The sequence below is a fragment of the Salmo salar genome, chromosome ssa07, assembly GCF_905237065.1.
Source record: "Salmo salar chromosome ssa07, Ssal_v3.1, whole genome shotgun sequence".
NCBI classification, from domain to species: Eukaryota; Metazoa; Chordata; class Actinopteri; order Salmoniformes; family Salmonidae; genus Salmo; species Salmo salar.
Genome location: NC_059448.1, coordinates 20,238,509 through 20,264,864, shown reverse-complemented (window position 1 = coordinate 20,264,864; position 26,356 = coordinate 20,238,509). Strand labels below are relative to the sequence as shown.

At 42.1% G+C, this 26,356-nt stretch overlaps 1 protein-coding gene across 1 annotated transcript in view; it reads right to left on the bottom strand.

Annotated features, from left to right (window-relative positions):
- Window positions 1-26,356, bottom strand: part of LOC106608787 (phospholipid-transporting ATPase ABCA1) — a 305,836-nt gene that overhangs the window by 100,885 nt on the left and 178,595 nt on the right. Inside the window, exons 31-33 of the mRNA XM_014206928.2 lie at window positions 17,696-17,823; window positions 10,121-10,222; window positions 8,180-8,369 (exon numbers count right to left, since the gene is read on the bottom strand). Coding sequence (XP_014062403.2) covers window positions 8,180-8,369; window positions 10,121-10,222; window positions 17,696-17,823 — 420 coding nt within the window. The remainder of the gene's footprint in view (window positions 1-8,179; window positions 8,370-10,120; window positions 10,223-17,695; window positions 17,824-26,356) is intronic.

Below are 26,356 nucleotides of genomic sequence, written 5' to 3'. Positions count from 1 at the left end.
TTGAAGAGGCTCTGTTGCGCCTTGCAAACCACACTGTCTGTGTGGGTGGACCATTACAGTTTATCAGTGATGTGTACAACGAGGAACATCAGGCTTTTCCTCCTTTTCCATTGCTGTCCCGTCGATGTGGATAGGGGGGTTCTCCCTCAGTTGTTTCCTGAATTCCATGATCAGCTACATTGAGAGGTTATTTTCCTGGCACCACTCTCCCAGGGCCCTCACCTCCTCCCTGTAGGCTGTCTTGTCATTGTTGGTAATCAAGCCTACTACTGTTGTGGCATCTGCAAAATTGATGATTGAGTTGGAGGCGTGCATGTTCACGCAGTCATGGGTAAATAGGGAGTACAGGAGGGGGCTGAGCATGCATCCTTGTTGGGCCACAGTATTGAGGATCAGCGAAGTGGAGGTACTGTTTCCTACCTTCACCACCTGGGGGCGGCCCGTCAGGGGTTCAGACACAGGGCCTGGAGTTTAATGATGAACTTGGAGGGTGCATAATCCATAGTTATATTGAAATAGCTCCGTTTTGTTTGTGCGTTCAGGTCAGTATCCGAAGGGTGACGCGCGAGTGCATTTCGTGACAAAAAAATTCAAAATATTCCATTACCGTACTTCGAAGCATGTCAAACGCTGTTTAAAATCAACTTTTTTGCGATTTTTCTCGTAAAATAGCGATAATATTCCAACCGGGCGACGTTGTATTAATTCAAAGACTGAAAGAAAAACATGGTGTCGTCTCGTGGACGCGCATCTCCAGTGTCATTGTTCCCTGCCTGACCACTCACAAAAACTCCTGCTGATTTTCGCCCAGAGACTGCAGAGACGTCATTCCACTTTCTGGCGCCTACTGAGAGCCAATGGAAGCCTTAGAAAATCACATTACAGCAGAGATGCTGTATTTTTTATATAGATGCCACAGAAGGAGAACAAATTGTCAGACAGGGCACTTCCTGTATGGAATCTTCCAAAACCTGAGAAGATTCCAAACAGGAAGGTCCCTCTCTGACCATTTCTTGGCCTTCTTTAGCCTCTTTATTGAAAACAGAGGATCTCTGCTGTAACATGACACTTTCTAAGGCTCCCATAGGCTCTCAGAAGGCGCCAGAACGTTGAATGATGACTCTGCAGTCCATGGGTGAAAAACAGTAGCGCATTTGGATAGTGGTCGATCTGAGAACAATGAGACGGACGTGCACGTGAAGAGTCCATTTTACATTTTCAGTCTTTGAACGAAAACAACGACTCCTGGTAGGAATATTATCGCTATTTTACGAGAAAAATCGCATAAAAATTGATTTTAAACAGCGTTTGACATGCTTCGAAGTACGGTAATGGAATATTTTGAAATTTTTGTCACGATACGCGCCGGCGCGTCAACCTTCGTTACCCTTCGGATAGTGTCTTGAACGCACAAACAAAACGCGGCTATTTGGATATAACTAGGGATTATTTGGAACCAAACCAACATTTGTTGTTGAAGTAGAAGTCCTGGGAGTGCATTCTGACGAAGAACAGCAAAGGTAATCCAATTTTTCTTATAGTAAATCTGAGTTTGGTGAGTACCAAACTTGGTGGGTGTCAAAATAGCTAGCCTGTGATGGCCGGGCTATCTACTCAGAATATTGCAAAATGTGCTTTCACTGAAAAGCTATTTTAAAATCGGACACTGCGATTGCATAAAGGAGTTCTGTATCTATAATTCTTAAAATAATTATGTTTTTTGTGAACGTTTATTGTGAGTAATTTAGTAAATTCACCGGAAGTGTTCGGTGGGAATGCTAGTTCTGAACGTCACATGCTAATGTAAAAAGCTGGTTTTTGATATAAATATGAACTTGATTGAACAAAACATGCATGTATTGTATAACATAATGTCCTAGGAGTGTCATCTGATGAAGATCATCAAAGGTTAGTGCTGCATTTAGCTGTGGTTTTGTTTTTTGTGGCATTATATGCTAGCTTGAAAAATGGGTGTCTGATTATTTCTGGCTGGGTACTCTCCTGACATAATGTAATGTTTTGCTTTCGTTGTAAAGCCTTTTTGAAATCGGAGAGTGTGGTTAGATAAAGGAGAGTCTTGTCTTTAAAATGGTGTAAAATAGTCATATGTTTGAAAAATGGAAGTTTTCGGATTTTCGAGGAGTTTGTATTTCTCGCCACGCCCTATCATTGGATATTGGAGCGGTGTTCCGCTAGCGGAACGTCTAGATGTAAGAAGTTAAGAGGGTGTGAACAATGCTCAATGGGTGTAGACAAAGCGGAGCTCTTCACAAGATACCAAAACATTCAAAGGCCATTTTCTCAAAAGTGAGTTCACAAGTTTATCAACTTTCTAAGCAGAATTACTTTCCCATTGTTCCTCAAAAATGTAGTGTTTGATATACCATTTTGTTGCTCTGAGTCTCTACTTTCATCCAATGTACAAAACATAATTTCAAATTTTGCTACGTAAGACCAAATCCAGGTGGTGAGTCTCAAATTTGCTGGGCTAATAATGTGACCAGCTAGACCATACTGGTCAACCAGCATAACCAGCTAGACCATGCTGGTAAGACCAACATGACCATGCTGGTCAGACTTGCTTGACCAGCATCCAACCAGCACTGACCAGCACAGACCCGCATGGATCAGCATACACCAGCGTAGACCAGCTTGATCCCTGGCTGTACTAGTGTTTTGTGCACTAAGGTTGCTTCTTTCATTCAGAATAGTTTGTGCAAAGGTTTGTTCAAGGGTTGTTTAGCTTCATTTTGAAGGCTTGCAAAAGCATATCTCAATGAATTGGGATAAGCATTTTCAAGAACACTACTCACATAAGTGGTGAATGAAGAAAATATGCACAACTTAAATTATTTATTTGATACATAAGGGTGGCAAGGCTATGCAACAGTAGCTGAGTAGAGTTTCCTGATGATAAAGACATCAAACGTAATACTCAGAGCGCCGTGGCTTTATCAATTCCTTTGCACGCATGGAGGCCTTTTAATTTGTTACGGTTAAATATCGCCAGCCAACGAGTGCCAATACATGAGAATTGATAATAGGCTTACTATTGCATGCCATTTCCATGGAAACGTAGACTCTCTCTCTCTCTCTCTCTCTCTGTGTGTGTGTGTGTGTGTGTCTGTTTTTCAAGGGCATATTGGGAGGATCGCAGGGATAAAAGATAAAAGAAATCTACTCCAAAGCCTGTACGTCATGTCATGGTTAATTCAATACTAGCTTCTTTTTTCTTTAGGTCAAAGGGAATATATTCTCCCAATGTTCTGGGTTTCTGTTGGTGGTTCGGCCAAAGAGCCACATCCATTCAAGCCCCCCCTTTTCAGGACCATAGAGCACAGGTAAGCAATCTATAGCACTCATTGTTTAATAAATGAACACTGAGTTGGTGTGTGTGCGCATGTGGGAGCGTGCGCAGTGTGTCCGTTCGTGTGTGTGCAGTGTCTGTCCGTGTGTGGTGTGTGTGTGTGCGTCAGTTCGTATGTCTGCGGGGTTGGGCATCATCTCACGACTAGTGCACCTGTCTTTATATGTTTCATGTACGTACCTATTGTCTCCCATTTCTCTGAAGGGAGGAGTGGCACAAAGAGACAGTCAAATAAAAATACTGTGATTTTAAAGAAGGGAGGGAAATAATAGACAACGGAGAGAGAGAGAAACACTGGCTGCCGTGAGAAAAAAAAAACTCATGTATCCAACAGCACCTTTTAATGGGACACCTTGACAGCCTTGTCGAGATCCAGAACATCCAGGTGTCAGAATAAGACAGGTCACGGAAATGGTACTCCTTTTGTCCGACTGTCTCGGCAAGCATCCCCATCCCATAATACCTGTTCTCCAACCCTCACTTCAAAACGGCCCCGTCTTGTCTGGCTTGTCACAAGGGGGGGGGGCACAGCGAGGCCTGCGCACAAGCTCAACGAGGCATTACATATCCGACAAGGGCAGACGTCATGTGATAGTCCAGTCCATCACTATAAAGGAGCTTTTGGAAGGAGGAAGAAATGAGGTCTCGGGATGAGCGGAGCATCATCTCAAGGGGTCGTTTTGCCAAACAGCATGGGCTCCGGTTAGGAGAAGTCATTGGCTTTCAAAGGCCTCTTACTGTCTGTCTGAGAGGGCTCAGCACACATGTGTATACACATACAGTGCTAACACACACACACGTACTCCCATGCATAGGTACTGTACGCATACATAATGCACACTTTGAGCAAGGCATTTAACCCCTAACCTGCTTCAGGGGCCTGCTCTGTGCCGCTTACCATGTGCCGCTTCCAGCTTTTTGGTGTGTGTGTGTTTGTGTGTGTGTGTATGCGAATATGTGTGTGTGTCACAGGTGTGACTAATTGCCTGTTCATTCAGTTAATTCATCAAGCATTTTCATTGTACAATTGAACTGATTATGAAATTTCAATGTGTGTATTTAAACCCCCCTGTTTTTTATGTTCTAGGCATCCGCCCACAGGAAGTGAATGTAGTCCGGAGGCATGGTGGAGCCTGGTGTGCAGAGAGCTAATGGCATTGTTTGTTGAGAGCACATGGATAACGTAGTTGTTTGAGCTGTGGAGAACCTGAGAAAATGGACACATGTCTCCAGGGCCACTTCCTGTGCCCCTTTCTGTCTGGTTTGTTGATGTTGGTATTTTAAACTATGCATTGGCTAAAAGCAAACTGTGGAATGGAACATGTGAGATGTACCCTACCTGAGCCACATGTCCTCTTAAATATGTTGTTTTGTTTGAAACGGTTGTTTAGTCTCTACTTCACTCTGCCTGCTCAACCCAGATCCAAAAGAACCTGTCACTTTTCCACCACATAGATGTGTGTGTGGTGTCCGGGGTAGATTATAATGAAAATAAAATATCTGTTTAAGAAAATATACATGAAATAATTTCTTGTTTTTTCTCCTGAAAAGCCAACAGTTCCTCTTTGCCAAGACTTTGTCAAACATCCCAATTAGCCATCTTACAAGAATAAGTCAAACATCTCAATTCTCATTCCAACATGATGCGATACTTCAGAACAAGATGCCAAGTAGAATAAAAACTCACCTCCCACACCAGCTACAGAGAACCAAATTATCTCATATTTCTCAGACTGTGCTTTTGGATACTTGTTTGCAAACTGGGTAAGTATTACATCCGTCTCTCTGACATTTAACTTCCTCAGAGGGGAAAAAAACTGAGGAACAGTTGCTGTCGACAAGCCAAAGCATTGGCACCACACCTTCGCTTAGCTCTGCTGGCATAAAGTGTCACTCCTTACACCTCTGTCACTGTTGATGTCAATTCATACATCTACCGTATTTGATTTCTCACCCTTCTTTCTATTTTGATCAACTGCTGAATTTACCATCCAGGTGGGTGATGAACTATGTCGACCACTCAACACCGGCTGTAACCAGCCATCAAATCAACCACCAGAGCCTCCTCACCAGTACTGTGTTGATGCTCCCTCTCAAGGAGTCCATGTTATCTCTCCCAGCTGGTATATGGACAGGCACATGATGTAGCTGGCAATACAAAGTCCCAGAATCACGTGAAGGTCATGTCTGCCACATCCAGAGAGTTAATCTGTCGATGTTTGTCTCTTGAAAAGCATGACTGAAAGAATTGGTTTTAGTTTTTGTATGCAAATGTGGGATATTGACTTTCGATTCACATGTTCCCAAGCCACCAGGGAAAAAAGTCAAATAATCACTCAATCAAATCACTGGGTACTGTATAACAAAATGTTGCTTTTAGTGGTTTTGATCGTTTGCGCCAAAACTTTATAGGTTATTATAACTTGTGTGCGTAAGTATAACCAGGAGTGATTTCATGAACTTCATTAATCAGGCCTAATTTAATTAACTGGTGATTGTCAATTCAATTCAAACTTTTGCTAGAGTGCAACATATTTTCTTATAACATTGTTTGTTTCCTGAAACCCAATAGAACAGCAAAAGCTCATCTCAAGACATGAATGATTGTTAATAAGCCAAGCATGAACCACTCTAGAAAGTAACAAAAAGCATTATGTCTGTCTACCTATTTCCCTCTATATTGGACTTTTATCTATCAGTCTATGGTGGGTACATTACCAAGATCACTTGGCTCACTCAGACTCTCTCATCTCTCTCATCTCACATACCTTAAATAATAATCCAGAATGCACCCACTGAGAACACACCTTGAGTAAACACCAAAAGCCATTTCCAATAACAGCTAGAATGCACCAGTTCCTGTCCATCAATTTTCTATCTTTTTCAATATCATTCAAGGTATTGGAGTATTAGAATGGTATTTCCTATTCAAGTCAATGTTTTTTGATGTGGATTCTGTTCGATTAGATAGATTCAAGTTGTATGTTAAACATCATAGCATAGTTGAAAGATATATGGTGTGTAGAAATTCGAAGTGGGTGGCCAGCAGGGATAAGTGGAATGGGCTGAGGGAAGCTGAGGGTTGGGATATGGAATTGGAGACAAGTGGGAGTGGAGTTGCTGGGCGGGGCATAGAATGACGGTCAAAAAATAAAGTAAAAATAAAACAATACAACAAGTACATTTGAATAAAACCGAGGGGCAATGTTGTTACATCTAATGCTTGTTTGCCTGAGGCTGATGCCGTGCAGGTGTTTGTATGAGCGTACACATGCATATACACACACTCCCATTCAAACGCACACACATGCACATACACGGACACACACACACATGTAAATACATACACGCACTCAAACATATTCAGTTGGCCTTGACGACTTTTGTTTTTTGCATTGTTGTTTTCTGTTTTCCTTTGTATTTTTTCTCTTTTGTTCATTTTGTTGGTGCATGTGGGTGGGGAATATAATTATTATTATTGAAAAAAAAAATACAAAGGAAAACAGGGGGATCTCGGATGATTGAGGGGCAGCTCTCAGGGACCTGGGGGGGGGGTCTTGGTGGCCTGGTGGTTTAGAGCTTGGGCCGGTGTCTGATATGTCGCTGGTTCGGGTCCCTGTTTTTGACCTTGTGGGAGATCTGTTGATGTGCCCTTGAGCAGGGCATTGACACTGGTTGCGTCTGTGGGTCGCTCTGGATGGGAGTCTGTTAGATGACTGAATGTAATGTAAATGTTGAGCGGCTTCACTGCAAGTAGATTGCATGTGTTACAATTCAATCAAAAATAATCAAAAATAATAATCTTTGCTGGAGTGGACCAGTAGCCATATTGAGTGTACCGGTGACGCATGCACGATTAGCTTTGCCCATTCTAGTAATTCTATTTCTATGATTGGAGAAATCAATTTAGGCCAAAGGAGCCCACTCATTCCTCTCAGCATGCCCGGTGACCAGCAGGGCCACCCACCTCATTGATCACAGTCAGGTTTAAGACTCATGGGGTCCTGCATTTGGCCATGTATGTTGTTAGGGTAATGGCTTATAAAACATCCCACTCTCCGAGAGGGATTGTTTAAAAGGGATGATCTAAGAGCGGTCAGAGTTCACAGGATGCCAGAAAAAGAGTAGTGGGACACATTATCTCAACATACATTTTTTTCTTAAGACCAGCCATAAGGCTATTGAGGAAGACATGAGACAATAGTAACGTGGATACAATAAAGCAATGTCTAACTTCAATGGATACATTGTCCCATCTGGACATCCATGTTTAGCTGGATATATACACTCTAGCTGACCCTGGTAAATGGTCATAATGTAATATCCTGGTTCTGGATCCATTAGTTAAATTGGATGGATTGATTTGTAAGTTGGATCCATCATGGAGGGGATATCGAGTAAAGTATAGCATGCAATAAGTATTACCCATTGTAAGGGGATACTTTGGTAAACATGCTTTCACAGTAAAAACTTTGGAGGTGAAGAAGATAACTTCAAGTTTAGACACCTACATTGCCATTGCAGGATTGTAGATACAGTGCACACTGAATCAACTATGTTACACTTCACCCCCCTTTGACCTCCCGCTCACTGCACCTGGGTCACTGCATCAATTTGACCATCTGGGGTTCGAAGCCTGCTCTTTTAGCTGGTAGAGCTAAAGCTTAAGCATTAGTTCGGGGAGCTAACACAAGTCTTCAGGTCCAACCCAGGTTGCCAGATTAAGCACACATTTCAGGCCAGAGGTCAAGTATTTCTATTGGAAACCATTATGTTACAAGCAGACCTGGGGTTGACAGATTGTGGACTAACCTGAGGGGGAGGCAGCCCCCCAGCTCCAGGTGGGCAATCTGGCAGCATGATAGTCTTTTGAGGAGTGCTGCACTGGCAGTTAGGGGAAGGGTTGGCCATGCTCCAGGTCCCGTTGATTAAGATGTTGTTGATAGAGGGTTCCACTGAGGGAGTGATCCATTTAGAATCAATGGGGACACACGGGAGATTCCTGGAGAAGAGGGGGTGATGGTGGTGGTGATGGAGATGATGAAGAAGATGACTAACCATGAGAATCAAAATAAGAAATATCCTGCCTTGGCAGGGGATTTCTCAACAGTTATCATCAGAAAGACATAATATTCAAATTCAAACATGTATACAGTACACATACCTACACAGTTTTAGAATACCTGTTTAGGTCTAGCTCTTTTTAAACATAGCGTCGCTCTCTAATGAAAACCATTTTTTTTGTATTGAAAGCAGTCACTCCACTCAATGTACTCTGAACATTCCATGACTCTAGGAAAATAGCTCCTGAAGTTTCATAAAAGTTTCATTGTATGCTCGTTAATGGCAAAATATCAATTATTTTTTTCAATTTACTGAAAAATTTTGGTTTTGGAGATGAAAGGTTTTCATTCGTCAGCAACGATAGATCACAAATGACGTTATCAACACAACTACAGCACAGAAGTCTCCTTATCTAAAACATGGAGGTACTGTAAGTGTTGTTAGTGTGCCAGCTGAAGAGTTAGGGAAGCAGAACAGCTTGATAAAGCATGTTGAACATGATCAGGCTTGACAGAGAGGAGATGGAGCAGATATGGGATATCAGGTTCACTTACTATTGACAACATTATTCCAACCCCCTAACCGTAAAACAAGGCAAATCTGCACAATCCCAACAACACTCACCTCCGAGAACCCCAGAATGAATGAATGAATATATCCCTGTGGCTCAGTTGGTAGAGCATGGTGTTTGCAACGCCAGAATGGTGTGTGCAACGCCAGGGTTGTGGGTTTGATTCCCACGGGGGGCCAGTACACATTTAAAAAAATATATTTTTCATAAAAATGCATGAAATGAAATGTATGAAATGTATGCATTCACTACTGTAAGTCGCTCTGGATAAGAGCGTCTGCTAAATGACTAAAATGTAAATGTAATATATCAAATAAATTGTGTTAAATAACTTAGAATGATGCCGTAAAAGTGTATTATTTAATCTCAACCATATACCGTACAATACCGTGTATATGCCTTTGGTTGTCCGCAATCAATATTTAGGATTTATTTAATGGTTTTCTTCACTGCATGGATATTGTGTTAGAACATGTAGGAATAAAACGAAATGTAGTCTCTCAAGGAATTATCCTGCATGAGATACGCAACTTCAGATTTGATCAAAACAAAAATGTTTCCAAATCAACCAGGTTCAGCTTCAGATTTGGTGAAAACAATATTTGTATCGATTTATTGAGGTAAACAATGTGCCAAAGGGGGAGATGTTTGCCCAATTCCATATTGACACCTACCCCCTACCCTGTATGCACTTTTGAGATCTGAAATAATTGGATATGAGTACCTGTCTACGTGCTAAGTGTTGCTTGTCACATGTTACTCTGTTTGCCAGATTTGCCAGATGGCTAAAACATTCACTTTTACTGAAATTTGGATTAATGTGCATTGTCCATGCAAAAATAAACGTAATAAAGTAAAGTAAAGTAAACAATGTGGGGACATTTCCACCAAACATATCAGAGGGTAACCATATCCAATTGTGCTTTGCACCCTTCTCCACTGTTCAAAATTAACAGATATTGGGTGCTCGCTTCCCTTGGAGAACTTTATGGACAATCTAGTTATTGCCATCCTGTGCAAGAACATATGAAACAGGAGAAACACTGCAAACAAAACATATGTAGTAATAACATGGAGGGAGGGAGAGATGTGTCAAAATGGCCGCTGGTCATACTCACGGTATAGGGTTGTTAGCCATGCAGCGAGTCCCAAACCCAGGATTATTCACCAAAGAGTCCACCACTTGAGTAACCTCTGTATTATCTGGCGGTCCATCATTGCTGTAATGAAATTGGACCTTGTCAGTTAGACTCTAACACTATCCCTTACAGGAGGGCTAATTATCGACATAATCCAAAGCAATCATCTAATCTTTTAATTGCCCGCCATCTTGGACAAATAAAACATCTCCAGTCCCCACAATAACAAACATTTGTCCGACCCCACGCCTCAGCTTGTTAAGGAACCAAGTGGTGGGTCTGCCGTTGACTGAAAAACTAAATGAAGCATTGTGGCTGTAAGAGCTGAATGTTAGGCAGTCCATGCTTCAAAGCAGTTGGATCATGCCCTGACCAAATCAAATCAAAATGGATTTGTCACATGCTCCGATTATGACAGATGTAGACCTTACTGTGAAATGCTTACTTACAAGTCCTTAACCATCAATGAGTGTTAAGTAAAAAATAGATAAGTAAAAAAATAGAAAATAAAAGAAACAAATAATTAAACAGCAGCAGTATTATAACATGCGAGGCTATATACAGGGGGTACTGGTACAGAGTCAATGTGCGGGGGCACCGGTTAGACGAGGTCATATGTACAGTAGAGTTAAAGTGACTATGCGTAGATTATAAACAGAGAGTAGCAGCAGCGTAAAAGAGGGGTCTGTGTAGCCCTTTGATTAGCTGTTCAGGAGTCTTATGGCTTGTGGGTAGAATACAAAGCCTTTTAGACCAAGACTTAGCGCTCCGGTACCGCTTGCCATGTGGTAGCAGAGAGAACAGTTTATGACTAGGGTGGTTGGAGTCTGACAATTTTTAGGGCCTTCCTCTGACACCGCCTGGTATAGCGGTCCTGGATGGCAGGAAGCTTGGCCCCAGTGATGTACTTGACCGTACGCACTACCCTCTGTAGTGCCTTGCGGTCGGAGGCCAAGCAGTTGCCGTACTAGGCAGTGACGCAACCAGTCAGGATGCTCTCGATGGTGCAGCTGTAGAACCTTTTGAGGATCTGAGGACCCATGCCAAATCTTTTCAGTCTCCTGAGGGGGAATAGACTTTGTCGTGCCCTCTTCTTGACTGTCAGTGTGTTTGGACCATGATAGTTTGTTGGTGATGTGGACACCAAGGAACTTGAAGCTCTCAACCTCTACAGGAGGGGACTGAGCAGGCACCCCGAGGGGCCCCTTTGTTGAGGATCAGTGTGGCAGATGTGTTGTTCCCTACCCTTACCACCTGGGGGCGGACCATCAGGAAGTCCAGGATCCAGTTGCAGAGGGAGGTGTTTAGTATCAGGGTCCTTAGCTTAGTGATGAGCTTTGAGGGCACTATGGTGTTGAATGCTGAGCTGTAGTCAATGAATAGCATTCGCACTTAAGTGCTCCTTTTGTCCAGGTGGGAAAGGGCAATGTTGAGTGCAAATGAGATTGCATCAAGTGAGGATCTGTTGGGGTGGTATGCAAATTGGAGTGGGTCTAGGGTTTCTGGGATAATGGTGTTGATGTGAGCCATGACCAGCCTTTCAAAGCACTTCATGGCTACAGACGTGAGTGTTACGTGTCGGTAGTCATGTAAATTGGTTACCTTATTGTTCGTGGGCACAGGGACTATGGTGGTCTGCTTGAAACCTGTTGGTATTACAGACTCAGTCAGGGACCGGTTGAAAATGTCAGTGAAGACACTTGCCAGTTGGACAGCGCATGCTCGGTGTACACATCCTGGTAATTTCCTCGAAGCGAGCATAGAAGTGATTTAGCTCATCTGGTAGGTTTGTGTCACTGGGCAGCTCGCAGCTGTGCTTCCCTTTGTAGTCTGTAATAGTTAGCAAGCCCTTCCACATCCGACGAGCGTCGGAGCTGGTGTAATACAATTCAATCTTAGTCCTGTATTGACGCTTTGCCTGTTTGATGGTTCGTCAGAGGGTATAGCAGGATTTCTTATAAGCTTCCGGGTTAGAGTCCTGCTCCTTGAAAGCGGCATCCCTACCCTTTAGCTCAGTGCGGATGTTGCCTGTAATCCATGGCTTCTGATTGGGGTATGTACGTTCTGTCACTGTGGGGACAAAGTCGTCGATGCACCTATTTATGAAGCCGATGACTGAGGTGGTATACTCCTCAATGCCATTGGATGAATCCCAGAACATATTCCAGTCTGTGCTAGCAAAACAGTCCTGTAGCTTAGCATCTCCTTCATCTGACCACTTTCTTATTGACCGAGTCACTCGTTCTTCCTGCTTTAGATTTAGCTTGTAAGCAGGAATCAGGAGGATAGAATTATGGCCAGATTTGCCAAATGCTGAGCTGTAGTCAATGAATAGCATTCGCACTTAAGTGCTCCTTTTGTCCAGGTGGGAAAGGGCAATGTTGAGTGCAAATGAGATTGCATCAAGTGAGGATCTGTTGGGGTGGTATGCAAATTGGAGTGGGTCTAGGGTTTCTGGGATAATGGTGTTGATGTGAGCCATGACCAGCCTTTCAAAGCACTTCATGGCTACAGACGTGAGTGTTACGTGTCGGTAGTCATGTAAATTGGTTACCTTATTGTTCGTGGGCACAGGGACTATGGTGGTCTGCTTGAAACCTGTTGGTATTACAGACTCAGTCAGGGACCGGTTGAAAATGTCAGTGAAGACACTTGCCAGTTGGACAGCGCATGCTCGGTGTACACATCCTGGTAATTTCCTCGAAGCGAGCATAGAAGTGATTTAGCTCATCTGGTAGGTTTGTGTCACTGGGCAGCTCGCAGCTGTGCTTCCCTTTGTAGTCTGTAATAGTTAGCAAGCCCTTCCACATCCGACGAGCGTCGGAGCTGGTGTAATACAATTCAATCTTAGTCCTGTATTGACGCTTTGCCTGTTTGATGGTTCGTCAGAGGGTATAGCAGGATTTCTTATAAGCTTCCGGGTTAGAGTCCTGCTCCTTGAAAGCGGCATCCCTACCCTTTAGCTCAGTGCGGATGTTGCCTGTAATCCATGGCTTCTGATTGGGGTATGTACGTTCTGTCACTGTGGGGACAAAGTCGTCGATGCACCTATTTATGAAGCCGATGACTGAGGTGGTATACTCCTCAATGCCATTGGATGAATCCCAGAACATATTCCAGTCTGTGCTAGCAAAACAGTCCTGTAGCTTAGCATCTCCTTCATCTGACCACTTTCTTATTGACCGAGTCACTCGTTCTTCCTGCTTTAGATTTAGCTTGTAAGCAGGAATCAGGAGGATAGAATTATGGCCAGATTTGCCAAATGGAGGGTGAGAGAGCATGGTACGCATCTCTGTGTGTGGAGTAAAGGTGGTCTAGAGTTTTTTCCCTCTGGTTGCACATTTAACATGCCGGTAGAGATTAGGTAAAACGGATTTGAGTTTCCCTGCATTAAAGTCGCCGGCCACTAGGAGCGCCGTCTCTGGATGAGCATTTTCCTGTTTGCTTATGGCCGTATACAGCTCATTGAGTGCAGTCTTAGTGCCAGCATCGGTCTGCGGTGGTATATAAACAGCTACGAAAAATATAGATGTAAACTCTCTTGGTAAATAGTGTGGTCTACAGCTTATCATGAGATACTCTTGCTCAGGCGAGCAAAACCTTTAGACTTCCTTAGATTTCGTGCACCAGTTGTTGTTTACAAATATACAAAGGCCACGGACCCTTGTCTTACCAGAGGCTGCTGTTCTATCCTGCCGAAAAAGCTTAACACCCACCAGCTATATGTTAATCATGTCGTCGTTCAGCCACAACTCGGTGAAACATAATATATTACAGTTTTTAATGTCCCGTTGGTAGGATACATTTGTGCTCGTAGTTCGTCTATTTTATTATCGATTGATTGTACGTTGGCTAACAGGACCGATGGTAAAGGTAGATTACCCTCTCGGCGACGGATCCTTACAAGGCACCAGGACCGTCGTCCACAATATCGCCGTCTTTTCCTCCTGTAAATGACGGGGATGAGGGCCCTGTCGGGCGTCATCCCTCGTTGAAGAAGAAGAATTCCTCCAGTACAGGGTGAGTAATCTCTGCCCTGATATCAAGAAGCTCTTTTCGGTCATAAGACACGGTGGCAGAAACATTATGTACAAAATAAGTTACAAATAACACAAAAAACATACACAATAGCACAATTGGTTACGGGAGAGTAAAACGGCAGCCATCTCCTTCTGCATCATTAGTTCTATCCTGGTGGAACTTTGGGGGTTTACTGGACTAGATACTGTAATCGGGGGTCATCAAGCACGCCATAGCATTGATTAGGTCATTAAGGGCTTGGCTCACTGAATCAACCAAGATTAGGAGGATGGGTATATTTACAGCATATCCATCGCTAGATAGAGAAATTGGCCAAAAGGAAATTAGATCAACAGGAGTGTATATTGTATTTTTTTATTTAAAGTTGTGCAAGATACCCAGCTAACATGCAACCGTGATTCGTGTAATGAAGGATGACAGAGTAATAATTTTATGGCACTGGCATTTTGTTGAGAACATTACATTTCCAAATGAAAACATACCACTTAGCAGGTATGGATGAGAAAAGCTCTTGGCATTCTGAATGGAGCAGATGTCAACATAACATAAACTGTGTGTGTGTGTGTGTGTGTGTGTGTGTGTGTGTGTGTGTGTGTGTGTGTGTGTGTGTGTGTGTGTGTGTGTGTGTGTGTGTGTGTGTGTGTGTGTGTGTGTGTGTGTGCACGTGTGCATACAGTATGCTCCATCTGTTTGTTTACATCAGAGCACTCTACGGTACTTATGTGCCTGGAGGGAAAACAGACAGTTTACAAATCAATGTATACACAAACTCTGCTCTTTATCTTGGCTCTAAGAACACAGCATTTCATAAAGATCATAACTAGGGTCCAGCGTGGTCACTGCTGGCCAATGGGATTAGTACAACGTTTATAGGCTCATTTATCTCTCATGAAGGTCAGCCTAAAGTATATAATTTCCTCCGCTATAAGCGAGGAGAGAAATCGAAGTGGTTGATTGCAAAAATGGATTATGCTCAGCCATCTGTTTTACCATTAATGATAGTTGGGAATGTGTCCCAAATAGCACCCTATTCCCTTACAGTGATCTATTTTGACCAGGGCAGTACATTATATTTGGAACAGGGTGTGATTTGGGACACAAACTGGGATGAACAGTTATTCAAGGTAACAAGACTATTGGGGGGACAAAATGAACAGAGACACACTGGAACTAATCTTAGGTTTAATCTTGGTTTATGTACTGAAAGAGAAAATCTTACAGTAGTAGTAATAGTCCATTTAGATGCAATGAATTAGAACAAATAATGCAGATCTGAGTGTTGTAATACTAATGTAGCCGACGCCCACTCTCTGAAATAAAATAGGGCTATTTATTGAAGAGGCATAATGCTCTGGCAGGAAATATGTGTTTCCTTGAGTATAAAATAAAGTGGTTGCTTTCTCGTAAGACTGCCTTGGAAGAAAGAATGGTTTCTCATCATTATTTCGGTTGTATAACCTTCACTCCTTGTCAGATGGAGTAACAATGATATCCATGATATTTAACTTTAACTTTAAATATCATGGAGTAGGGATCAGATTGCACATTCAACCCACTCCTTTCAACTCCCCTCTCATCTGAGAGACGCATTGTATGGATATCACATTTTTAAAGATATTAAGTCTTAAGAATATTTTGTTCATGGGACAAGCCTAATCATGTTTATGTTTGAATCGAAAAGTGTCGTCAATGTTCAACCATACTGTTCAAATACTCCATTATTAAGGGATATGAAGTTGCATTAAATTGCACAGCATAGACATGATGTTATACATGTTCATTTTAAACATTAGGAGCATAACAATTACTTTTTAAACCAGTCGTTTTAACCTGTATTTTCTTGCCAAATTTCCACGGCACATTTAGTTGACATTTACTATTTCAGCTGGATCATGTACTATATACTCTCTCTGTCTGTATAGAACAGGAAGGAGCAAGCCTGTTGTGGCTTCACCAGATATCACAAAGGGAAGTGTCTTAAAATAATTCACGGGGAAGACTATGTGCAGTAATTGACCACAGACAATGTCAGAGAAGAGAAAAAACGTCAGCTTGCTAATGGTGACACATACCAAGGCTAGTTTCTGGTTGTTCTGATGAATACTGCATATTTAATGTGGTGTAACAACTGTAGTTAAGACTCACTGCCTTTAGTCTAACTTCAACTAAGAAGGTGAAACTCTAGCCAGTGAAAAAGGCATATACCTGCAATTTCCATAGCAACCATTTAAACCATTAGGTGGAGTCACTGCTATGAGTCGCTCGTCCCTCAACTGACAGTGCAGGCGGAATCGTTGCGGTATCAGACATAAGACAATGCTAAGAAGATGAATCTCTAGACAGTAAAAAAAAACACATACCTGTGATTTCCATAGCAACATCTAGAGCCTGATAGTTCTGTTTAAACTGTCCAACTGGATCAATCTATTACAATGATCTCCCCTGGATAAAATAAGCAAACCTCAGTAGAATATCAATGAGCAGGAGGAGGGAACTCTATGAAATATTCAACATGTTTTTCACATTACTTCTATTTATTTTAATATATTTTAAAAGCAAACCCCAAAATGCAATGCAAGAAATTCTCAAATAAAATCTGTGTTACTGTAAGTATAAAAACCAACTTGCCGATATGTTACAGCACGTATAGAATATATATGGTGTCCATATTAAGACAGCCTCAATCTCAGCAGAAAAAAATCCAGCTGAGATTAAGGGTGTCCTTGCATAGACACTGTAAATATAAGTGTTTTTCTGTGACACTTAAACAAGGATGAAATAAACCATTGTTAAACCAGCTATGCAACTGATTCCACCATTTTCCGTACGTTTACACCAGAGCTGGCCTCCTTAAAAGTGTGTACAATTAATTATGCCTTGACATCTGGGATTCAACTCAGTGTTACTGGGAGTGATGGTATATCTCCTGTCCATCAAATAGGCAGCTATATGTCTCCTCATGAGATTAATAAAAATGTAACTTCATTTCTTTGACAGATTATGTAAGTCAGAGCTCAAACATTGAATCCTGACATGCACTGACATGTCAAGGCTGAAGCCAGATTATTACCCTGTCAGTTTGAACACACTGGGCTTTGTGAGGCATCTCCACTGCTCTCTACTCTCCCCCAGAAAGACAGTAAATCTCAGTCCCAAATATCACCATATTGGTGCAGTATATACAGAATAGGGTGGCATTGGAGACGCAGACAAATTCATTCCAGTATGCCAAACTCTTCCAAAAAAAATGTCCCTCTAAACATTGGTACTAGGAGCGATCCACCTCCCTCGCCTATGTGGTTTCTGCATTCAGATAAACAGTATGCCCATTATTCTTAACATCATAGTAGAATGACTTTATATTTTTTTTATAATTCTTTCTCTCTGTCCTGGTCAGGTTACCCCGCTGAGTTCGCTACGTTTACACAAATGCAATTCAAATCTCAGCATATTTACCTGTACTGATAAAGGCGTGATTATAAAGTCCGAGAGCATGACGTTTCAATGGCTCACCTGTAGAATGTCGTTTGGGGCAGCCCGTACATCCATGGCTGCAGCTCCAGATTAGGATACTCAGCAAAAGGGGGGATGATGACAGAAAAGATGAGAGACAGGCAGACGAAGACAGCTGGCAGAATCACCTGTGTGACATAGACATGATATCAGAATCTGCTGCAAAATTACACTTCTTTGGCAATGCCTTTTTTAGGTATCCTACCCTGTGAAAACACTGTTACAGAAGGCCGACACAATGCGTTTAATATCAGTTAATGACAATTACTGACTATCCACATAACTTTCTTATATATTTAACTAGGCAAGTCAATTAAGAACAAATTCTTATTTACAATGACGGACTACCGGGGAACAGTGGGTTAACTGCCTTGTTCAGGGGCAGGATGACAGATTTTTACATTGTCAGCTCGGGGATTCGATCCAGCAACCTTTCAGTTACTGGCTCAACACTCTAATTACTAGGCTACCTGCCGCCCCGTTACATGCATATCTTGCATATTGTATACTGTATACTCCCTGGCTGGCAGGTACGAGCGTTGGACCAGTAACCGAAAGGTTCCTGGATCGAATCCCCGAGCTGACAAGGTAAAGATCTGTTGTTTTGCCCCTGAACAAGGCAATTAACCCACTGTTCCCTGGGCGCTGATGATGTGTACAGTATGTTAATTAAGGCAGCCCCCTGCACCTCTCTGATTCAGAGGGGTTGGGTTAACTGCGGAAGACACAGTTCAGTTGAAAGCATTCAGTTATACAACTGACTAGGTATCCCCCTTTTTCTTGTAGTGGGATATCTAAAGTCATATGTGTTACAATACTACTTTCACCAGCCAACCAAATGAAGCATTTCCCCCGCAGAATCAGAAAAGGGGTGTAGTTTCATGTGTCCGACCGAGGCTCCCTTGAGGGAGCAATTGAAGTGTTATTGCACAATCCAATTAGCAAACGCTGGGAGCGATTGGGGATGAAGATGATAATTTGTCTTTTCACTTGTCATGTGCTTTCATCCAGAGTGGAATGTGCTGTACTGGACTGCATACTTACAAATCAATTCAAACTAAGTATCATTACCACAAATCTGTTATTGTGGGTTTGGCCTTGGAAAGAACAATGCATAGGCAGAAAATACCTCATCACTACTGTGCAATATGGTGGTGGATCTTTGATGGTATGGGGCTATTTTGCTTCCACTGGTCCTGGGACACTTGTTAAGGTCAACGGCATCATGAACTTTACCAAGTATTTTGCCAAAAACCTGGCTGCCTCTGCCAGGAGGCTGAAATTTGGCCACAAGTGAATCTTCCAGCAAGACAATAACCCTAAGCACACATCAAAATTCACCCCATAAATTGCTTGAACACAAAATCAACATTCTGCAATGGCTATCTCGCCCTCTGGACTTGAACCCCATTGAAAACCTGTGGTTTGAATTGAAAATCGTAGTCCATAAGCGCAGACAAAGGATATCAAGGATCTGGAAAGATTATGTATGGAGGAATGGTGTAAGATCTCTCCCTGTCACGTCCTGACCAGTTAAGGGTTATTTGTTGTTGGAGTTTGGTCAGGATGTGGCAGAGGGTATTTGTTTTATTTGGTTTGGGGTGGTGGTGTAGGTAGTAGGTTGTTTTATTTATGTATTCCGGGGGTTTTGGGCACTGCTCTGTGTTTATGTATTTCTAGGTTTAGTTAGTTAGTTGTGGGTATAGGTTCTAGGTTTGTTTTCTATGTAGAGTTAATTGGGATTGGACTCCCAATTGAAGGCAGGTGTGTTGAGTTGCCTTTGATTTGGAGTCCTATATTAGTAGGGTGTGTTTGTCTGTGTGTTTGTGGGTAATTGTTTGTGAGCACTGCGTTTATTGAGCCTGCTACACTGGCTAGTCGTGAGTACTGTTTATTGTTTTGTTTTTCCTGTGGATGCTTTTAGTTTTTTCCATTAAAAGAATGAGTATCCACATACCCGCTGCATTTTGGTCTTCTCTCCACTACGACACCTGTGACACTCCCAATGTGTTCTCCAATCTCATAAAATGTTTTAGAATAATATAATTTTCCCATGTTTTTGATGCTCAGTATATTAATTTTGTCTTTTTAACTCATCTTTACCAAGGGATCCAATAATTTTGGAGCACACTGCATATAAATCGTGTGTGCATGTGGACATGTGGTGTATGATTGCATACATCTGTCTTCTGTCGTGCATTTGCATGTGCATGTGTGCTTGCGTTGGTGTGGAAGACATGGAGGTGAATTCATAACATCCAACGCTACTGTAGTAACATCATTCCACCCCTACCCCATCATCACCCGCACCCTCTCCGTTACAATCCACAATGAAAGTGATGCACACAATCAGACATGAGACCAAACGCTTTTATACCCTCATCAATTATAATGCTTGCCGTTTACTTGTTTTGGCTGCCTTGCATGTGTAAGGAGTTTGATTAAACACTTTCAAACACTTGCTTTGTCAACTGCCGCCTACTTAGGCATAATTCATTTTACTCTGTTCTCTTTTCCTGCCACCACGACTTCCCCCCTTTTCTCTCCTCCATGTAAAATGTTCCCTTTTCATTTCCATTCTTGGAGCTGACAAAAAGGTCATAGACAGAATGGACAATATCTTTAATGTTTAAACACTTGTACTGCTAGATACTCCACTGAAGAGGGAGGTTTGATGAACTTAGTTAATTACATGCTGCAATTTCCGGAGCCCATTCATACAGTACAATACAAATGAAAAATGCTATATTTACCGCAGAGTTCTATGTAAATGCGGGCGCCGCTAAAATAGTCTGCGACAACTGAAAAGCCTCTAAATGAGATAATCCCGAACACACACACTTTCTCTTGGACTGTAATTGTGTGTGGCAGCTGGTAGTATTTTTTCTGTGAACACGCCAAACAATAGAGAAAAGTCATTAAGTTCACAATGTTCTCCACAGACTACGAGTTAACCACACTCTCAAATTTGGTGAAACAAAGAAGATAATATATTTAAATGGGTACAAACACCAAAACACAATTATAGTGTTTTCAGATTCACTGTAAAAAAAAAACGGATTAATTTTATTACATTTAATTTGAGGGCAGACTGGCTAGTTGGCATATTTGGTATTTGGTATTTTATTAGGATCCCCATTAGCTTTTGCAAAAGCAGCAGCTACTCTTCCTGGGGTTCACACAAAACATGAAACATAATACAGAATTACATAATACAGAACATCATTAGACAAGAACAGCTCAAGGACAGAACAAAACACAGTACATTTTTAAAAAGGCACACGTAGCCTACATATCAATGCATACACACAAACTATGTCAAATAGGGGAAAGGCATTGTGCCACGAGGTGTTTCTTTATCTGCTTTTTGAAACCAGGTTTGCTGTTTATTTGAGCAATATGAGATGGAAGGAAGTTCCATGCAATAAGGGCTCTATATAATACTGTACGTTTTCTTGAATTTGTTCTGGATTTGGGGACTATGAAAAGACCCCTGGTGGCATGTCTGGTGGGATAAGTGTGTGTGTTAGAGCTGTGTGTAAGTTGACTATGCAAACAATTTGGGATTTTCAACACATTAATGTTTCTTATAAAAAGAAGAAGTGTTGCAGTCAGTGTCTCCTCAACTCTTTGCCAAGAGAGACATGCATAGTATTTAAATCAGCCCTCTGATTACAATTAAGAGCAAAATGTGCCGCTCTGTTCTGGGCCAGCTGCAGCTTAACTTCTTGGTGACAGGGGGCAGTATTCGGAAATTCAGATGAATAACGTGCCCAAATTAAACTGCCTGCTACTCGGGCCCAGAAGGTAGGATATGCATATTATTAGTAGATTTGGATAGAAAACACTCTGAAGTTTCTAGAACTGTTTGAATGACCAGGAAGTGGTTTGTAGTTTTTCAAGTGATTCCCTATCCAGTATATAGTGTCTGTGGGGTCATTTTGCACATTTTCACCTAAGGCTTCCACTAGATGTCAACAGTCTTTAGAACGTTGTTTCATGCTTCTACTGTGACTGGGGAGAGAATAAGAGGTGATGGAGTCAGATGACTGAGAGAATGACATGAGTTCAGTGGCGCACCCTCCCGTGAGAGTTAGCTGTGTTCCTTTTCTTTTTTGAAGACAAAGGAATCGTCCGGTTGGAATATTACTGAAGATTTATGATAAAGACATCCTAAAGATTGATGCTATACATCGTTTGACATGTTTCTACGAACGTAAATAGAACTTCTTTTGACTTTTCGTCGTGACATTTTGCGCGCGCTTCCTGTATTTGGAGTAGTGGACTAAATGCGCCAACAAAAAGGAGGTATTTGGACATAAATGATGCACTTTATCGAACAAAACAAACATTTATTGTGGAACTGGGATTCCTGGGAGTGCATTCTGATGAAGATCATCATAGGTAAGTGAATATGTATAATGCTATTTCTGATTTTAGTTGACTCCAAAATGGCGGGTATCTGTATTGCTTGTTGTTGTTGTCTGAGCGCTGTACTCAGATTATTGCAAAGTGTGCTTTCGCTGTAAAGTATTTTGAAATCTGACACAACGGTTGCATTAAGGAGAAGTGTATCTATAATTATTTGAATAACAGTTTAATATTTTATCAACGTTTATGATGAGTATTTCTGTAAATTGATGTGCTCATTCACCGGAGGTTTTGGGAGGCAAAACATTTCTGAACATTACATGCCAATGTAAAATGGGGTTTTTGGATATAAATATGAACTTTATCGAGCAAAACATACATGTATTGTGTAACATGAAGTCCTATGAGTGCCATCTGATGAAGATCATCAAAGGTTAGTGATTCATTTTAGCTGTATTTCTGGTTTTTGTGAAGCCTCTCCTTGCTTGGAAAATGGCTGTGTGGTTTTTCTTGTCTCGGCGCTGTCCTAACATAATCTAATGTTATGCTTTCGCCGTAAAGCCTTTTTGAAATCGGACAATGTGGTTGGATGAACGAGAAGTGTATCTTTAAAATGGGATATAATATTTGTATGTTTGAGAAATTTGAATTATGAGATTTTTGTTGTTTTGAATTTGCCGCTAGCGTCCCACATTTCCCAGAGAGGTTAACTAAGTCTTTCCTTGCAGCACTGGACCACACGAGTGGACAATAATCAAGATTAGACAAAACTAGAGCCTGCAGAACTTGCTTTTAGGAGTGTGGTGTCAAAAAAGCAGAGCATCTCTTTATTACGGCTAGACCTCTCCCCATCTTTGCAACCACTGGATCTATACGTTTTGACTATGACAGTTTACAATCTAAGGTAACGCCAAGTAATTTAGTCTCCTCAACTTGTTCAACAGCCACACCATTCATTACCAGATTCAGCTGAGGTCTAGCACTTAGGGAGTGATTTGTACCAGATGCAATGCTCTTAGTTAAGATGTTAGATGTTCAGGACCAGTTTATTACTGGCCACCCATCCCAAAATAGACTAACTCTTTGTTAAAGGTTTCAGTGACTTCATTAGCTATGGTTGCTGATGCGTATATGGTGGAATCATCAGCATACATGAACACACATGCTTTGTTTAATGCCAGTGGCAGGTCATTGGTAAAAATAGAAAAGAGTAGAGGCCCTAGAGAGCTGCCCTGCGGTACACCACACTTGACCACACTTGACATTAGAGACACTTCCATTCAAGAAAACCCTTTGAGTTCTATTAGATAGATAGGTCTGAATCCACGATATGACAGAGGTTGAAAAGCCATAGCACCTAAGTTTTTTCAACAATAGGTTAGGGTCAATAATAGCAAAGGCTGCACTGAAATCTAACAGTAGAGCTCCCACAATCTTCTTATTAGCAATTTCTTTCAACCAATCATCAGTCATTTGTGTCAGTGCAGTACATGTTGAGTGCCCTTCTCTATAAGCATGCTGAAAGTCTGTTGTTAATTTGTTTACAGAGAAATAGCATTGTATTTGGTCAAACATGTGTTTTTGTGAAGCAACTAGCTTGCCTATCCAATTGCGTGAGAAATGCACAGGGCCTGTGCGGTGCACATATTAGGTCGTACATGCTGCATCAGACATCCAAAAGAAAACTGCATCCAACATGCTAAATGCTAATCTTAAAATATCTGATGTAGCATATGTCCTAATATGTATTCCGACCTACACATAAAACAGACCATTAACCATAGCGGTATATGATACACTATTAACAGTGTAATATTTAATTCTATGCCATCAACAGGGATTTTCATATGCATCATATTCATGCCAACATGTTCTCAATCCACCTTAACACTCACACTTGTCTTTTCTTTCCAACACTGACTTGGCTTATAACTACTTTTATCAAGAAAAAAATGTACTTACTATGACTGTGATATGTCATTGGTCGTGTCCAAATACCCGTACTAGCGTTCTAAATAGTAGGCATTTTGGGCATGTGAATATTTTTTTTAATGTACAGTGAGGGAAAAAAGTATTTGATCCCCTGCTGATGTTGTACGTTTGCCCACTGACAAAGAAATGATCAGTCTATAATTTTAATGGTAGGTTAATTTGAACAGAAAAACACATGTCAAAAATGTTATAAATTGATTTGCATTTTAATGAGGGAAATAAGTATTTCACCCCCTCTCAATCAGAAAGATTTGTCTCCCAGGTGTCTTTTATACAGAAAATGGGCTGAGATTAGGAGCACACTCTTAAAGGGAGTGCTCCTAATCTCAGTTTGTTACCTGTATAAAAGACACCTGTCCACAGAAGCAATCAATCAAATTCCAAACTCTCCACCATGGCCAAGACCAAAGAGCTCTCCAAGGATGTCAGGGACAAGATTGTACACCTACACAAGGCTGGAATGAGCTACAAGTCCATCGCCAAGCAGCTTGGTGAGAAGGTGACAACAGTTGGTGCGATTATTCGCAAATGGAAGAAACACAAAAGAACTGTCAATCTCCCTCGGCCTGGGGCTCCATGCAAAATCTCACCTTGTGGAGTTGCAATGATCATGATAAGGGTGAGGAATCAGCCCAGAACTACACGGGAGGATCTTGTCAATGATCTCAAGGCAGCTGGGACCATAGTCACCAAGAAAACAATTGGTAACACACTATGCCGTGAAGGACTGAAATCCTGCAGCGCCCGAAAGGTCCCCCTGCTCAAGAAAGCACATATACATGCCCGTCTGAAGTTTGCCAATGAACATCTGAATGATTCAGAGGACAACTGGTGAAAGTGTTGTGGTCAGATGAGACCAAAATGGAGCTCTTTGGCATCAACTCAATGGAATGCTGCCTATGACCCTAAGAACACCATCCCCACCGTCAAACATGGAGGTGGAAACATTATGCTTTGGGGGTGTTTTTCTGCTAAGGGGACAGGACAACTTCACCGCATCAAAGGGACGATGGACGGGGCCATGTACGATCAAATCTTGGGTGAGAACCTCCTTCCCTCAGCCAGGGCATTGAAAATGGGTCGTGGATGGGTATTCCAGCATGACAATGACCCAAAACACACGGCCAAGGCAACAAAGGAGTGGCTCAAGAAGAAGCACATTAAGGTCCTGGAGTGGCCTAGCCTGTCTCCAGACCTTAATCCCATAGAAAATCTGTGGAGGGAGCTGAAGGTTCGAGTTGCCAAACTTCAGCCTCGAAACCTTAATGACTTGGAGAAGATCTGCAAAGAGGAGTGGGACAAAATCCCTCCTGAGATGTGTGCAAACCTGGTGGCCAACTACAAGAAACATCTGACCTCTGTGATTGCCAACAAGGGTTTTGCCACCAAGTACTAAGTCATGTTTTGCAGAGGGGTCAAACACGTATTTCCCTCATTAAAATGCAAATCATTTTATACCATTTTTGACGTGTTTTTCTGGATTTTTTTGTTGTTATTCTGTCTCTCGCTGTTCAACTAAAACTACAAATAAAATTATAGACTGATCATTTCTTTGTCAGTGGGCAAACCTACAAAATCAGCAGGGGATCAAATACTTTTTTCCCTCACTGTTTGTGAAATTGAGAAAATGTATTATGCATTAAATGCCAGGATGTCATTGTCATGATGTGCGCAACTGGTTGAAGGTAAGTCAGGTGCAGGAGAGCAGAGATCGGTGATAACAGGCGCACTTTATTCATGCCCAAGGAAAACAGCGATAACGCCCAAAGTACACAAACGGTACAATAAACAAAACACACGGGTCAAACACATACCCGGCGCAAACCAGCCTGAAGCGAACCACACGTAACAAACAAACAATTTCATACACAGACATGGGGGGAACAGAGGGTAATATACATTTAGTCAGATGAGGGAATGTGAACCAGGTGTGTGGGAACCCAAGACAAGACAAACTGAAAATGAAAGGTGGAGCGGTAATGGCTAGAAGACCGGTGTATGCTGGGGCCCCCTCGATGTCCAAAGGGGGTGGAGGAACCTCCCGCATCTCAGACTCTTGAAGCGGGCCAGCCACCACCGGCCTGAGGATAAGACACATGGAACGAGGGGTTAATACGGTAATCGGGGGGAAGCTGTAACCGGTAACTAACCTCGTTCATTCTCCTCAGGACTTTAAATGGCTCCACAAACCGCGGCCCCAGCTTCTGGCAGGGCAGGCGGAGGGGCAGGTTTCGGGTCGAGAGCCAGACCCGGTCCCCAGGTGCGAACACCGTAGCCTCCTTGTGGTGACGGTCTGCG